This window comes from Anolis sagrei, chromosome 1, assembly GCF_037176765.1.
Source record: "Anolis sagrei isolate rAnoSag1 chromosome 1, rAnoSag1.mat, whole genome shotgun sequence".
NCBI classification, from domain to species: Eukaryota; Metazoa; Chordata; class Lepidosauria; order Squamata; family Dactyloidae; genus Anolis; species Anolis sagrei.
The window spans coordinates 307,191,726-307,208,298 of NC_090021.1; the positions used below are offsets into that span (position 1 = coordinate 307,191,726).

At 37.1% G+C, this 16,573-nt stretch overlaps 1 protein-coding gene across 2 annotated transcripts; it reads right to left on the reverse strand.

Moving 5' to 3' along the window:
• Positions 1-1,207: 1,207 nt before the first annotated feature.
• ALKBH1 (alkB homolog 1, histone H2A dioxygenase) lies at positions 1,208-16,530 on the reverse strand. Of its 2 annotated transcripts, none has more exons than XM_060757761.2 (6): positions 16,378-16,530; positions 8,070-8,178; positions 7,498-7,660; positions 4,581-4,671; positions 3,102-3,295; positions 1,208-1,998 (listed from the first exon to the last, which is right to left on the reverse strand). In XM_060757761.2, the coding sequence occupies exons 1-6, from the start codon at positions 16,507-16,509 to the stop codon at positions 1,575-1,577; spliced, it is 1,113 nt and encodes a 370-aa protein (XP_060613744.2). In that variant the 5' UTR covers positions 16,510-16,530; the 3' UTR covers positions 1,208-1,574. The 2 variants fall into 2 exon arrangements, with proteins under 2 accessions (XP_060613744.2, XP_067319003.1); XM_067462902.1 differs by lacking the exon at positions 16,378-16,530 and adding an exon at positions 16,224-16,357.
• Between the last annotated feature and the right edge of the window lie 43 nt (positions 16,531-16,573).

A 16,573-nucleotide genomic window follows, 5' to 3' on the forward strand; every position in this document is an offset into this window, starting at 1 on the left:
GTGGTCCTTCATCTGGTAATGAAATGAAAATTCATTCATTTACTCTCAAACATTATTCTAAGTAATGAATGGGCATTAGTTCACACTTAATATTTGTGCAAAGTGGACTTTCCTATTAAAACTATCAAGTTACTTCTGTACAAGTCCGAACTCTAGAAATAGGTAACAGTTCTAGTGAAAATTCTATTAAAACAACAGTGAGAGATAAAGACAGGGGAAAAGGAAAAAAAGAACATGGTACTAAATTCATACTATGCCTGAACTTCACAATGATGCTGAATACTATGGGAAAAAAATCTTCTCAGTTTAGCCAGAAATGAGCATATTCTCTTTTGTTTTGCTTTAGGCTATCAAGAACAGCAGAGCTAAACACAGCCTGAAGGAAAAGGTGAGAGAGTTGCTCAAAGCAGTATGAACAATACTGCAGAATAACTAAGCTGGAGGATGGGGGAAATCAGCTCTCCAAGACAGATATAGATCTTTAATTTAAAACAGAGTAAGCTTATTCATGGGAAAAGTGCGACAAAACACTCCTGGGACAGAGTGCTGCACTCTGGCAATTAAAATTGCATTAAAAAGCAGATAGGGAAGCCAGGATCCTAAAACAGATGGGCACAGAAGACTGTGTTGTCCTTATTTGTTTCAATATATTTACCTTTTGGGCAATAGAGATAGTCGCTGATTAATTTTCTTTCTGGGTGCTTCATCTACAACTTCATTGTTCCTGTTTGTAAAGTCATTCTCTCCTGTCTGCTCCTAAAGGAGGCAGGCTGCAAAGATTGCATTATGTAGGCAGCCAAACAGCCTGATGCTGATGGAACAGGGCAGTTTTAGTATTCAGAGAGAAGGGGAAGAAAAGGACACATTGAATAGAAAAATCACTAGACAATTCCTAATTATTTTGCTCCAAGAAGGGAGAGGCTGATTTAAATAAATGAGCCTATCCCACAAAATGAACCTTCAGCATCAGCCAGAAGGCGATAAACATATTGTAAGGCACATAGCATGAATTTAGATGACACAGTAGGACTTCAGGAGAACAGTTTTCAGGTAAATCACTGGCTTCTCAGAGGAATGTACTTGAAGGTGCTGAAAATGAAATGTTTTTAGAGGTTCATTCAATTTTTAAAATTTTCTTATTATTTAACATTTCCTCTGTGGTTACCAGCTGGTTTCCTATCATTATCATCAAGCAATATCAACTTACTGTTTTCCAACCACATTTTTATTACAAAATTTGCATTTTAACATCTGTACTTTTTGCTAGTGCCTCTTTTTTGATACCTTAAAGATGAATGCCAGGGGAGGTATTCTGTATTAGTATTAAATAAAATAGCAGAGTAACCCAGGTTTGCTGTATGACTTTGTAAAGACCAAAAACAACAAAGAACATCATTGCCTGAGCCAGTACTTCAGTCAACTTTCATATTGCTTGTTAGAGTTAGCGTTAGAGTTAGTGATCAATTTGGTTTATCACCTATCCCTTCTGTTACTTGCTGGTTCTCTATACAGCTCATGAAATTGTCAGAGTTGAAAGAATAATGCTGAGGGGAGGAAGACATGATGTGTAGATCTCAGCTTTCAGTGTCACACTTGTGCCTTTTGATTTCACTATGTTCTTCATGATAAGATCCTACAGAAAAAGTATGTAGTTCTCCTTCTGTCCTATTTTCAGCTGGAAATGTATGACCATCAGCAAGCACTTGCCTAATAGTCATATTAATACGGGATGTTTCCAGGTATTTGGCACACACTTCCCAGTCCTCTGCAGAGCAGGGCTGGAGAACAGAATTTGCAGGAAGGTCAGAAGGCAGAGGCTGCTCCATGCAGGAAGGCAATGGTTTCCCCTCCAAGTTGGGCAGAACCCTGGGAACAGCATGGTACAGCAGACGGCTGAAGCCAGACATGATCATCACATCCCCACTATGCATGAACATGGCCACAGGGGCTTGATCTCGTTTCTGGCCTCCCAACAGAAATATAGATGACTGTCCAAAACTAAAAAGAGAAAGAGGATTGAGAGACAGTAGTTAGTGAAGGAATAAATAGGGAAGCAATGTACAAAGGTGGACAAAATTTGCCATCTCTACTCTTCTTAACAACCTAGATGGAAGCTATTTGCAACTCATTACACGTGAAACCACCAGCCTTGTAGTACACTGATTCTTGCATAATCATTTATGCAACTATTCTGTACAGAAAAATACTTTCCCATATTTTTCATCTCCTAAGACAGGGGTTTCCAAATAAGATATGTCCAGTGTGCATAGGAATTCGTTCATGTTTTTTTTCCTAACTATATTTGGGTCTCTCTACAGTCTGAAGAACCATGAACTGGCTCTATGCTTTAAAAGTTTGAGGACCTCTGTCCATGAGTTGTATGGTATAGGAAAGTTGTGACAGATTTGTATGGAAGAGATAATAGTAATATTGTCTGTCTTCAGAGGTAGCTGTGTTGGCCATACAGAAAAATACAACAGAAACCAAAATATACATTGCAGAGACATTTTTGTTAGGAGAATCAAAAGATACAAAATACTTTACCTAATTTAGAAATAGGCAAAATTGTTAAAAATCATACAGGAGAAGAAACAGACTCATGGGCCTGCATTTTATTTTGAGATTTTTGCTTCAGTTGGTGATTACAAGTGGTCCTGAGAGAATGTTGTTTGAGGTAGTGGCCCCACTATGTGAAGACTGCAGAGAAAGCCAATAAAAGCTAAATAATAAAATTATTTTACTTTTGTTGTATAATTTTAACAACTCTGCTTGATGAAAATGCTGAGAAACTTTGAAACAAGTTGTTGTGACAAATACGCATATGTACATACACCTATACATGCCAGACAACTCCCTAGAGAAATGGTACACTATACACTGAAAAAAATGTATCTCTATTTTGGATATTACTTATTTCATTAGTTCAGCTCTCCTTTTGTTCTGGACTATTTGTGCCAATACTTATCTGAAGCATTCTGAACAATTTCAGGCCTGCAACTTTAAATTTTCAACAAGAATTCTTCCATGATTTTGATAATATGCCTTAAATGGAAACATGCAGATCTTCCTCACCTTGGAGGAAAAACCTTTAAATAGCTTACCTGAATGATAAGAGGGGCTGAGAATGGTCCAGCTCAGATTCATCGACATGAATTCCTAGAGATGAGTCAAAATGATAGTAGTTCAGGATCCCAGCTTCTGCCTGGAAGCCTGGAAAACCACAAGCTTTAGCCACTTGTTCTGAGATAAAAGCCAGGTCAGATGGAAAGGGAGTGTAATGATCAGCTGAATATTTCTGGCACAAATAAGAAAAAATGAAGAGACTCAGAAAGAGAATTCTAAAAATATCCAGTGGTTAGCTAAATTGAACTATAGACTGATATCTAACTGAAAGCTCTAAAGCCCATTATCTCATCTCCAAAATTAGAAAACAAAGCGAGGAAAAAAATATAGTCTGCTTCTCCTGTGACATAGATAGAGCTAATAATTTTTGTGAAATATGAATTTGAAATCAATTTCTTTTCTTTCCTGCTGCAAATAAGGTAGGCTATGTTTTATTTATTCAAACAACCATTATGTTACATAACCTGATAACTTTTTTATTATTGTAGATCGATCCTACCTTTTCACTAAAAACTAAAATCCAGGGCAACTAACAAATATTAAAACAAATTAAACTTTTAAAATCACCACAACAATCAAAATATTTTAAGATATTCAAATTCAATTTCAAAACAGTTTGAAAGACCACTTCATAAAGAAGTGTTATCAAGGAATAAGAGCTACTTTGAGTCCCCTTTGAGCAGATAAAGCAGGGTATAAATAAATAAATATAATAACAACAACAACGTGATTCCTACTATTGTGGGGGGAGGGAAGCATTTCATAATCTGGGAGCAACAAAGAAGACAGCTCTCTTTCATCTACCCATAAAGGCTCAATATATGTTATTCTTAGGAGGGCTTCTTCTAAAAATCTAAAGGAGACAACCAGTCCCCTAGATAGTCAACTCAACACAGACGAGTGCAGGCTTTTTAGGGTTTTAAAGACTAAAGCCTTCACTTGCCCCCTTCCCTCCCTAAAAGCAACCGGCAATAGAAACATTCAGCAGTCTACACAGGGAAAAGAATTGTTTTCCTAGGTCTCACACAGTCATAGGAGGGCTGGCTGCTCATTATGTTACCTGTGTTTGAAATCTTTCCCATAAATGCCTAAACACACACTTTCCTGAAACAGAATCCTCAATCTCCTTCACTAGATGTTTTTGATGAGAATACTGGGAATAGGTGAATTTCTACTGAGGCAATAAGACAATAAGTAGATAAGGCTGCAGGCTAATTTGGTTAAGCATGTCTGCAGTATGCTGATAGATGGCGTTTCTTCACTCTCCTTCAGCTCTGCAGTCTCCTCTGAATAATTTGGCCTTCATTTTAAAAAGAAATCTATGGTGTCTACATCAGTAAGCCTGTATTGTGGCTTTATGCTTAAATTTCCAACCCATAACAAAAAATTGATAGACGTTTGCTATAATATTATCATATTGATACATATTGCCAAGAAAATCTGCTGCCTACAAATACCTTTGTATTCCAGTTATAATGATAACCCAAAGTCACCCAACGGAGCTTCTCGAGTAAACTTTTTGGTTGCCGTTTGCTGGAACTTTTGTTTCTAAATTCAAAATAAAATGACAACAGAAACACTTTTATCTACAAATTACTTTCTCAAAGTGTTTACTCTAGAACAGTGTTTCTCAAACTCTGCTTCTCCAGGTGTTTTGAAGACTTCAGCTCCGAGAAATCCCAGCCAGCTTACCAGATGTTAAGAATTGTCGTTTTTATTATATGTTAATGTTTTTAATTGTATTTATGGTATTGGGCATTGAATTTTGCCCTGTACACCGCCTTGAGTCACCTGTGGGCTGAGAAAAGTGGTATACAAATACAGTAAATAATAAATAAATAAATAAAAACATCTGGAGGAGTGCAGTTTGAGACAACCTGCTCTAGAACATCAAATTCCTGATACAAGTCTCAAACAAAATTCTTTCAGTGGGTTTTTGGGGCTATATGGCCATGTTCTAGAAGCATTCTCTCCTGATGTTTCACCTGCATCTATGGCAAGCATCCTCAGAGATTGTGAGGTCTTGCCATAGATGCAGGCAAAATGTCAGGAGAGAATGCTTCCAGAACATGGCCATATAGCCTGAAAACTACAAAAACCCAGTGATTCCAGCCATGAAAGCCTTTGACAAAATTCTTTCAAATGCTAATTTCCAATAGTTATTTGCACAAATGTTTAAGAGAAGCATTAATACTTCAGGCAGCTTGCAGAAAATATTTAGGAAAAACAGTTGGAATTATATAATAGGAAAGAAAAGAAGAGCATGATCAATATTCCTAGCATGGGAAAGATGTATATATGAATTAAAGGTTTTCAGCATTAATCACCGTATAAAAACCACATTTAAGACAACAGCTTGTGTAAGTTGAAGACAGGTCTTGGGGTCAAAATTATGGATTTTGATATGACCTATGGATAAGTTGAGGGTCATTCTGCAAAGAGGGAAAGGTACCAATGCCACCTCAGGAGACTAACTGTTCCTGGTCCCCACTCAAACATTCAAAAAGGCCAAAAGAGGCAGAAAGAGTATATATTCAAGAGAATAGGATGATGTCTTTTAAAATAAGAATTACACTACAGTTCTCACACTGACCCATGGATATGTCCATCCAGGTTTTGGGGATGATGTGGTATTAAAATATATAGACTTTGTGTTGTTAAGAAAATGTCCCAAGAAAAATATAACAGCTCTTCCAGGAAGAATTTCAGTCCTAGCTTAGAAAAACTATGATTTTTTTAGTGCATAGTTTTCATAAAATTTTATGTGAAAATAAAAAAATGATTACAATGTACTACAACACTCTCTGTTGCTTTCTCTGCAAAGGACTAATATGGCTACTCTTCTGAAATACACTCTCAGTAGAATATGAAACCCATTCCACTATGCTTTTTAACAGAATGATAGTGTGTCTATTGGAATTATGGCAGGTGGCACATCACAATATATTACTTATAAAAATATAGTTGATATAAACTTATATCCCACTGCACTGATACCTATAAATCTTTGATTTCAATGAGAAAAATAATAATCCATACAGTGGGGTCAAAGGCCCTGTTCAGAGCATTGTGAAAAATCCATTAATATCAACAAATCTATCTATCTATCTATCTATCTATCTCTCTATCTATCTATCTCTCAGATATAATTTCAGAATATATTTTGTTTGTTTTTATTCACAACACTTACAAAGTACCTAAAATGTTCTAAATACAAATAGAAATTGAAGTGTTTATGCCTGTGGGCTTATAACCTAAAAGGAAAAAAAGGATTGGGAGGACAAAGACAAACTAAGTCACATGATCTCAGCCATGTTGTATCATCTGGACAGGTGGATCTTGCTGTTTATGTTGTTGTTAACTGCTGTCAAACTAATTTCCACTTTTGGGAATTCTATAAATGAGAGACCTCCAAGTCATCTTATTATCAGCAGCTCAGCACAGTTCTTCCAGACTTAGGATGTGGCTTTCTAGATGTGAGTTAATCTTTCTGTCCCTTGCTTTGGACATGACTTACTAGGGGGAAAAAACTTACAAGAAAAATGTTTAGTAAATAGAGTGCAGTAAAAGAAAGACAGTCACTCTAGTCATTGTGGCTTCTAGGAAGAATTCAATCTGATTTGCTCGAGGATCAATTTATCTATCTTTTTGGCCATCCATGGTATCCATAGAACTATATTCCAGCACATTTCAATTTGGTCTAGTCTCTTACTATCAGCTTTCTTCACTGTCCAGTTTCCACAACCATACATAAAAATTAGAAATCCAATAGTAGAGACAATCCTAATAGTATTCATTTATGTATCTTTACACGTAGACTTCTTTCATAGCTTCAGTTCCTAGTTCTAGTTATCTTTTGATTTCTTGACTGCAGTCTCCATTCTGATTAATGACTGAGCCAAGGTATAAAACATCTTGAACTCTTTCAAATTCTTCATTGTCTCCTTTAAAGGTATGTAACTCATATGTGGTCATTATTTTTATTTTTGTAATTTTTATCTGTCTATTTAGGTATATATAAACATAAATGATATTTCACTCATGTTTTATCTTTTAAAAACCGATAAGCATGTTGATGCTAGTTAAAAGATCAATTAAACATATTAAGATGAAAAATACACACAGAGGCCTTGAAAACTCAAGAATACTGTGGAGATGATCTGCAACCTGTTTCTAAACTAAAACAGAAGTCTAGGCTTGACCATGGTGCTGTATGGTGCAATTGCAGGAAAAACTCTTTTTAACACAGGGATTGTCACTGAGTTTGGCTTGAAGTTAAAGTTTCAATACGAAGCTGCTGAATACCACACTTTATTGATTGAAAGTTGTGTTTCTTCACTGTTATCACATTTGTTATTCCAAACCAGGACTTACTGCAGCTGATGCCGACTCTTTTCCCACAAATCAGTAGTTTCCTGAGAAGACATGTGCATATCCAAATTGCATACATTGGGTTTCTGAGTGTACTGCTTCAAACACTGCCTTACCCAGTGACGCTGGCAGCCCGGAAGGAATGGATCTGGGATAAATATAAAACCTGGCGAATTGAGGGAAAACCCCCAGTTAAAACCAATTTTTAACTGTTTAATGTGAAGGAAATACTAAGATGCAGCAAGAACACAAGGTTTACAAGCATATTATACGTGCACAAATAATTACCACCACTAAAGCTGGATTACATACATTAGACCCTTGGTATCCATTAGGGATTGATTCCAGGACCCCGTATCAATACCAAATTCCATTGGGGCTTGTGTGCCATAATTTACAATGTTGTCCCTCATAGAAAATGCAAAATCAAGGTTTGCCTTTTGGACTTTGTTTTTAATATTTTAAAGCCGTAGATGGTTCAATAAATGGAGGGCTGATTGTATATCTTGGGAGAAAGCGACACTCTATCGAAGTATGTATTTAGTTTTTCTTAAAAGATTTCTAGAGATACTCACCTGGATAATTATCCAAACCATAGGCTTTCCATTGACTGACTGGGCGCAGTCCTGCTCTGCAAGCATCCTGTTCACTAACTGAGGAAATATTCAGATGACTGTTTACCACCTAGTGGAGGAAAAATTAATGCCAGACATTGAAACAAGAACCCACATATTTTAGCTTGAGCTGACAGCTAAACAATGCCAATTACTAACATTTGTCTGCAATGTCTCATGGAATGTCACGGTGGTACAAGTGCCCTTCTATCACTGCACAAACTAGTTCCCACCTTTCTATCTAACTCCGAGATTGAGGATGCAGACAACATGAGGTCAAGATCTCTCATTCTCTTTCCAACAGAAGAGAAAAGTAGATTCATATCAGACTTTGGACTCTTATCTGAACAGGCTCAAATATCATTTTATGTTTTCTGAATCTTTCTGAATGCAGCAGTGGTGCAGCAGGGCAAAAGTATACATCACTTACATTTACTCTTAAAACTGTGTATCCTGAGGGTCTAAATGATTCCATTTCCTTTCAATGTTTCATGTAAGCTGGTACATGCCTCTTTAAACAGGTTTTCCTCATGAGTAACTTACAATTGATGATTGAGATATAGTCACACTGGTAACCATACTGGGCCCCTTTAAATTTCACACCATACACTTTAAATTTCCCTCTATATATTGGGTTATCCACCTGCCTCTCCTGGGCTTGCTATGGATTCAAACTAATAGCAGCGCACCTTTGAAGAACAACTTACTGAGTATTGGTTCCTGTGTTGCATGCTTTCATTACAATTGGTAATTTCTTTCCTATACTATGTTTTGTAGCCACTCAAACTTGGATTTGTTGCTGACATACTTCGGCTAAAAAAAGACTCACAAACTTGAACATTCTTATGTAGGAATCAGCTGTTTACCCCACATTTGGAAGTTTTTGAATAAGAGACTTGCAAAAAAGAACTTATAAACTTTGATTTTGTCATTGATAAACTGTTGGTTTTCTAAATGACTTACAAACTTGAACATTTTTATGTAGGAATCAATTGTTTATCCCACACAAGGAAATTTGGGTTTAGAGATTTGCATTGTGAATTTCTGTTATGTATATTTTGTACAAGTTGTTAGTACATTGAATATTGTAGTACTATAGCATTGATATGATATACATTATGATTATATAACTGCATTAATTTTTGGTGTATAGTTTTGCCTTTAAGAAATCAAAGCAACATTCATATTTTTGTTCGATTTACTTTCTGACGCACCCCTATCACTCATATACCTGGCACTGTCTGAGGTCAAGCAACTAGTAAAACATCTGTGTAAGAGACACACAGTGTATAAAGAATTCCAGTTTTTCATATGCAATATAACATTTGTTTTCATCACAAAGGAGCTGTCATATATCACACAATAAAACAGTAATTGCTTTTTCCAACTTCTGAGGAGTTTGGAGCACATTTTATTTCTTGATTTAGTAGGTTGTGAGACATTTGAAATCTGAAATCATAACCTTCTGACAAATAGCTCATTTTTCTTCCTGCACAATGATCCTGACATCATGTACAGCAATAGTTATTAACACAGGAACTGCTAGAGCTAGAAAGCCACAACATTTTATTGCCTGTGACAGACTAAAATTCCAATTTCAAACAAAATAATGAATTAATTTCTAATTCCAGTGAATATGGGATTTTAATTGAAATTACAAATGATGTCTGAGAAATAAGTGGGTAATCATAATTATGTAATCTTAAGGTCTGAGGCACTTCTTTCTGTGACAGAACTCTTTTTAGGAGAGCTGTAATTATACAGCACTCATTACAGTATTAACAGAGGACCAGTAAACCTGTCTAGGCACTAGGGGTGCTGAGAAATTGTTAATACCTACTAGTCACTTTTAATACGTTATTCTTAATGAAATAAAAATGATCTTTTGTTACTCAAAACAGTTAATCCTCTGTTACCCTAAAAATGTCACCTGTACTGTTAATTTTCTCTTCAGCAGACCGAAGATAATGGAATCAGGTAGGTAAAAAGCAGAAGGCAAGACAACATCTTCCTTTCTGTTTCATGACTGATAAGAAGGCAAATACTATTTTTCCCAAATGTAGGAAATAGTGAAAAGAAATACAGAATATTCTTAACTAGAACAATGCATGAAAACATTATCGTATGGAAAGAATTTTCTATATGTTCTGCTCCTAGACAAGATTTTAATAATTTGTAATAACTGATCAAAAGGTCAAGTATGTGTGAAATTACAAATAACAATATACCTGCCACAGATAAAGATGATGGGAATTAAAAATCCTGCTGATGTATTAAACTGGTTTTACAGGGCAATAAAAACAAAAAGGAAGGAGAAAATCAACGTATTTAGGAGTTCATGTCAGCTACAAAATAATATTACTTCTCAAACAGGATTATGGTCCATATATGTTTATATTATGTATGATGCAAATGACTAACAACAAATAACATACAACAAACCCAGAAATAGTGTTTGGGCTTCTGACAACTGTTACCCCCCCTCACCAAAATAGGGTTTTACTTGTCTGCTAAAATTCAAGATTTTATTTCTATACATTTAAATAATTCATTTTGTTCTCCTCATGTCATGAAGCTATTCCATATACATTCATCATACTGGTTAGCTTTATTAGTGTGCTTAATTTAGATGCAAAACCTTTAGAACCAACCTATCTACAAGAATTAATGTATTACTATTAACATCACAATCAGAAATCTAGTAAACAAATGGTAAATTTGAGTTGCAGTATACAAAATTTTGTTATTTACAGCAAAATCTGCCATTTCACTGCTGTTTCTAAATGTTCTGAAGATCTCCTAAATGTTCTGAAGATCTCCTTTATAATGGCATTGGAAATTCTGTTGAAGAATATAAAGGAAGACCGAAATATAAAGGGGGTCAAAATTGGAAAACAAGAATATAAGGCTAGAGCCTATGCCGATGACATAATAGGGATAATAGAAAATCCACGAGAGAACATTAAAAACTGGCTGCATACGATCGAACAGTTTGGCAGACTAGCTGGTTTCAAATTAAATAAACAAAAAACTACTATTCTAACGAAGAATATGACGAAAGAAAAGCAAGAAGAGTTGAAAGAAATATCGGGTCTGGCTATAGTCAACAAGATGAAATATCTGGGCATATGGATTACTTCGAGAAATGCCCAACTGCTTACGAACAATTATGAAAGATTGTGGAAGGAGATCCGGAGAGATTTAGAAAAGTGGAAATACTTAAACCTCTCTCTTTTGGGCAGAGTTGCCCTGATTAAAATGTCAATCCTACCGAAGTTATTATACCTTTTTCAAAACATACCAATAATCAGGAATGTGAAGAAATTTGATGAATGGAGAAAGGCCATTCTGAAATTTGTGTGGAAAGGCAAAAAACCAAGAATAAAATATCAAGTTCTGACTGATAAAAAAGTTAGAGGTGGATTTGGTCTCCCCAATTTTAAACTCTATCATGAAGCTAATGCTCTTATTTGGTTAAAGGACTGGATGGCTTTAAAAAGAGAGAAACTACTTACTTTAGAAGGCCACGACCTTCGTGTAGGCTGGCATGCTTACTTGTGGTATGGCAGAGAACAGAAGGAAAGAAATTTTGGAAATCATTTCATTCGGTCCTCGCTAATCAGAACTTGGGAGAGATATAAAAGTTATTTCTACTCTAAAACTCCTCTATGGATTTCCCCCATGGAAGCTAAACAAAGGAGGCTACTGGGCTGGATGACCTGGCCTACATATAAGGAACTTTTAAAAAAGGACTCAACGGTTTTAAAGTCTCTTCAAGAAGTAAATCAGGGTTTCCCGAAAATTACATGGTTACACTATTTGCAAATAAAAGAACAATACACTCAGGACCTAAAACAGGGATTCCAGACTAAAGAAGTATTCTGGGATAAATTCTTAAAGACAGACACAAAATGCATAACCAAATTGTATGAAAAACTACTAGAGTGGTCGACGGAGACTGAGTCAATTAAAGGATGCATGATTAAATGGGCAGAGAATTTTAAAAGACCTATCGCTATGTGTGACTGGGAAATTATTTGGAAGAAAAAATTGAAGTACACATATGCGATGGATTTAAAGGAAAATTGGCTAAAGATGTTTCATAGGTGGTATATGACTCCAGTAAAATTAAGTTGCATGTACAAGAATGTATCAAAAAATTGTTGGAAATGTAATGAGCACGAAGGGACTTTCTTTCACCTATGGTGGAGCTGTAAAGAAACACAAAAATATTGGAAAACTATACATGAAGAAATGCAAAAAGTATTTAAAAAGAATTTCCCAAGAAAAGCAGAATACTATCTGTTGGGAATTGTAGATGATGAGATCAAATTGGATTCTAATGAGGACATTTTGTTCATTTATTTAACAACAGCTGCAAGGATGGTCTTCGCCAAGATGTGGAAACAAAAAGATACTCCAGGGAAACTCCACTGGACAGATAAAATAAAGGAAATAAAAGACATGGATACATTGACTTTTCTTTTAAAAAAGAACACAGGTAATACAATTAAAGAGACGGACTGGTCAATGGTCGAAGATTATTTAGATAAACTTACATAAAGAACACGAGGTTATATGGAAGACATGATGGAGACCCCCCTTTTCTTTTTGAGGGGTTTCTGTTATTTTTTTTTTGATATATAACTAAAGACATTGTCTGAGCAGAATCAGAAGGAAGTCTTTTTTTTTTTTTCTTTTCTCCCCCTTTTTTTTAGGGACCTTTTTTGGATTTTTATCTTGTTTTTTTTGGGACATTATATTTTTTCTTTTTTCACAGGGGTTGGGTTGGGTATTTTTCCTACTTTTCTGTCTTCTTATATTATTCCCCCACTTTCGATGTAATCTTATAAAATCTAATAAAAATTATATATATATAAAAAAAGATCTCCTAAAGTCCTACAGCCTCCAGATGGATAACAAACATAGAAGTCATGGGGTTTGTGTTGGCAATTTCTGAGATCCACATGAAGCTTGCTTCATCCCAATTTTTTTTTCCTGGGAGCTTTCAGCATTATCAAGGACTTTTCCTTGATAGGTCAGCTTGAATTAACCCAGTACTTTCAGAAATAAAATGTATTTGAACTTGCCTTATGTGTTTTTACATTCTTGGAAGTAGCCAAGATGGCTGCTGTCAATATGTACAGCTATTATTTCAGTAGAAAGAAAAATGCCAGCGCTAAAAGAAAATTACCCTAATGCTTAACTGGTGTAATAATGCAAAAGTACTTTAGCACTTTGACTGTAGCTCCTGAATAATAATAAAAAGACTCAGTGGAATTTGGGATCTTCTTATCTGGTGATTTTAGAGCAGGGGATAGATGGGCATCTGTTGGGAGTGCTTTGATTGTATGTTCCTGCCCAGCAGAATGGGGTTGAAAAGGATAACCCCATTGTGTTTGACAACTTTATGATTCTATGAGTGCATGTGATATGTGATCAATATAAGGGGAAATGAAAGAGAGAAACTAGGCATATGTCAAGAAGGGGATTGGGTGCAATTCATGAATAAGTAGATACAATAAAAAGAATTGCAACCTTCCCATACTTCCACATGGTACATCCCTTTTAGGGTTGACCATAGTGAGGTATTTTGCCTCTTCCAGTCCTACAAAGAGAGATCCAGTGTAATGTTATGGCTTGCATGTTGGACTAGGATCCTAGAGACCAAGGTTCGAATTACCACTCTGTCATGGAAATCCACTGGGAGATCTTGGGCATGTCACACCCTCTCAGCTTCTGAGGAAGGCAATGGAAAACACGCTCTGAACAAATCATGCCATGAAAATCTCATGGGTGGGTCACCTTAGGGTCTTCATAAGTAAGAAATGATTTGAGAGTACACAACAAGAAGTCCTCTGCATTGTCAAAGACTCATAAAGGACTCACTGCCATTTTTGCAAAAAGGAAACCAAGACTACTATTTGCTATGATATGATGCTGTACATAGTTTTGAATAGCATTTAGAAATAATTTTGAAAGAGTACATATGTAAACACCTTGTGTTAAAATTTCGTAATTATTTAAAAAATCCATTTCACTTTTTGCATTTTTTCCAGGAAAAGAACAGAAATAACTAAAGGTTCCACAACAAATGTTTCCCATTATCACCCATAGATCTTCACACGAGCTCCTGTTCAAATTAGCCAAGGAGTGAAAAAACATCACAGTAAAATATATTCATATGTTTGCAGTTTAGCAAGTCACACTTTCTCAGCCTCAGAGAAAGCCGGCAACCTTTTCTGAACAAATCTTTCCAAGAAAACCCATTAATAGTTTCGCCTTTTATATGAATATATTTTACTGTGATGTTTTTTCACTCCTTGGCTAATTTGAACAGGAGTTCGGAAAAGTCTTGGAAGGCACACAACACTGAGAAATTTAGTGGGAGGAAGCTTGTGAACAATGTAACTTTGTGACTATCAAAGATAAGTGAGAAACAAAACAAGAAATGCAATTAAAAGTGCAGTGTTTGTTCTGCTCCTCAGTTGCACAAGGTGGAGGTTTCTTATTGGTAGTGCCATTTTGCCAGGTTGTCTTTTCAGCTGCCAATTCCACTTCTGAGTCTGTTCAGGGACTTCCAAGTTTATTTATTTACTGTATTTGTATACCACCTTTCTCAGCCTATCGGCGACTCAAGGCGGTTTCCAACAAGACAGTATACATAGTATCACAATACAATTTAAAAACATTACAATTGCGTAAACCACAACAGCAATAAAAAACAACATCATTGGCGTCTCCTTATTGTCAAGCATTGTCCGATTCCTCTTGGTTTGCCCCTGTAAGAAGAACCTTGTGGGGGACCATGCTCACAGGGATATTCTTGCTGTTGCTGGAGGAACATTAAGAGGAGTGGTGGTTCTCATGAAACTTTTTCTTGATTTGAGTCTACTAGGAGGAGGCTGATAGCCATACAGTAGGTGAAATTCTTTTGAAAACCAACTAACTAAGGCCTGATCTCTCCAGCTACTACAATGATAACAACCTGAAGCCTAACCCTGCCAAGTCACAAGTGTGTACTTTCCACCTATGAAAAAGGACCTCCTGGTGGCGCAATGGGTTAAACCGTTATATCAGCAAGACTGAAGACCGACAGATCAGAGGTTCGAATCTGGAGAGAATGTGGATGAGCTCCCTCTGTCAGCGTCAGCTCCCCATGCAGGGACATGAGAGAAGCCTCCCACAAGGATGGTAAAACATCAAACATCCAGGTGTCCCCTGGGAAACGTCCTTGCAGATGGCCAATTCTCTCACACCAGAAGCAACTTGCAGTTTCTCAAGTCACTCCTGACATGAAAACAAAAACCAAACAAAACTCAATAGAACTGTGATGCCAACAGGAAATTGAAGGTTACCTGGAAGGCCAAGAGCTTGAACACCGTTTCCACCCTAAATATTTCGACGTCACCTTAGGTCAGTCATAGGCAAACTTCGGTATTCCTGGTGTTTTGGAGTTCAACTCCCACAATTCCTAACAGCCTGGCTAACATTTAGGAAACAACTCCCATGAACCCGTGGCAATTAAACTGGTGTCAATTTGCATTCATTCTACAGCAGGGGTCCTCAAACTAAGGCCCTGGGGCCGGATGCGGCCCTCCAAGGTCATTTACCCGGCCCTTGCTCAGGGTCAACATTAGTCTGAAATGACCTGAAAGCACACAACAGTCCTATCTCATCAGCCATAAGTAGGCCCACACTTCCCTTTCTAATACTAAAGATTTTATATTTGTTAAAATTGTTCTGCATTTTAATTATTGTATTGTTTTATGTGTTTTTTGCACAACAAATAAGATGTGCAGTGTGCACTGGAATTCATTCATGTTTTTTTTTCCAAATTATAATCCAGCCCTCCAACAGTATGAGGGACTGTGACCTGGCCCTCTGTTTGAAAAGTTTGAGGACCCCTGTTCTACAGGGTAGATTCACCGCTAGAGAGGAGAAAAGTGACTTCCAAACTCAAATACGACAAGCCTTTTGGACTACAAATCCCAGAGGCCTCCGCTGCTTTGGCCAATGACCAGGAATTCTGGGACCTGAAGTCCAAGTCCTGGAAAACCAGAGTTTGGAAACACCGATGAGGGCATTCTTGGTTAAGGTCATTTCTCCCGTTACCATGGCGACAGACTGAAACGAGGCCTAGAGCAAGTTCTTCAGAGCAGGCGCCCTGGAAGTATGCGTAACCATGGAGACAGGCTGAAACGAGGCCTAGCGTCAGTAAGTCCTTCAAGCCAGGTGCCCTGGAGGAAAGAGGGAGGGCCAGCTTTACCTGCTGCGAGGCCGGCCTCGAGAAGTCAATCACCCCCGCCGCGTCGGGGCCCTCCCACCGCCGGTAGAAGCGAAAGAGCCGGCGGAAGGCGTCCTCCTCACCACACGCGGCGCTGGCAACCCTCGCCGCCATCTTGACGCTCAGCCCTAGGGACTTCCGCGCAGTTAGCGGAAGAGGCGGAGCTTGCTTCCCATTG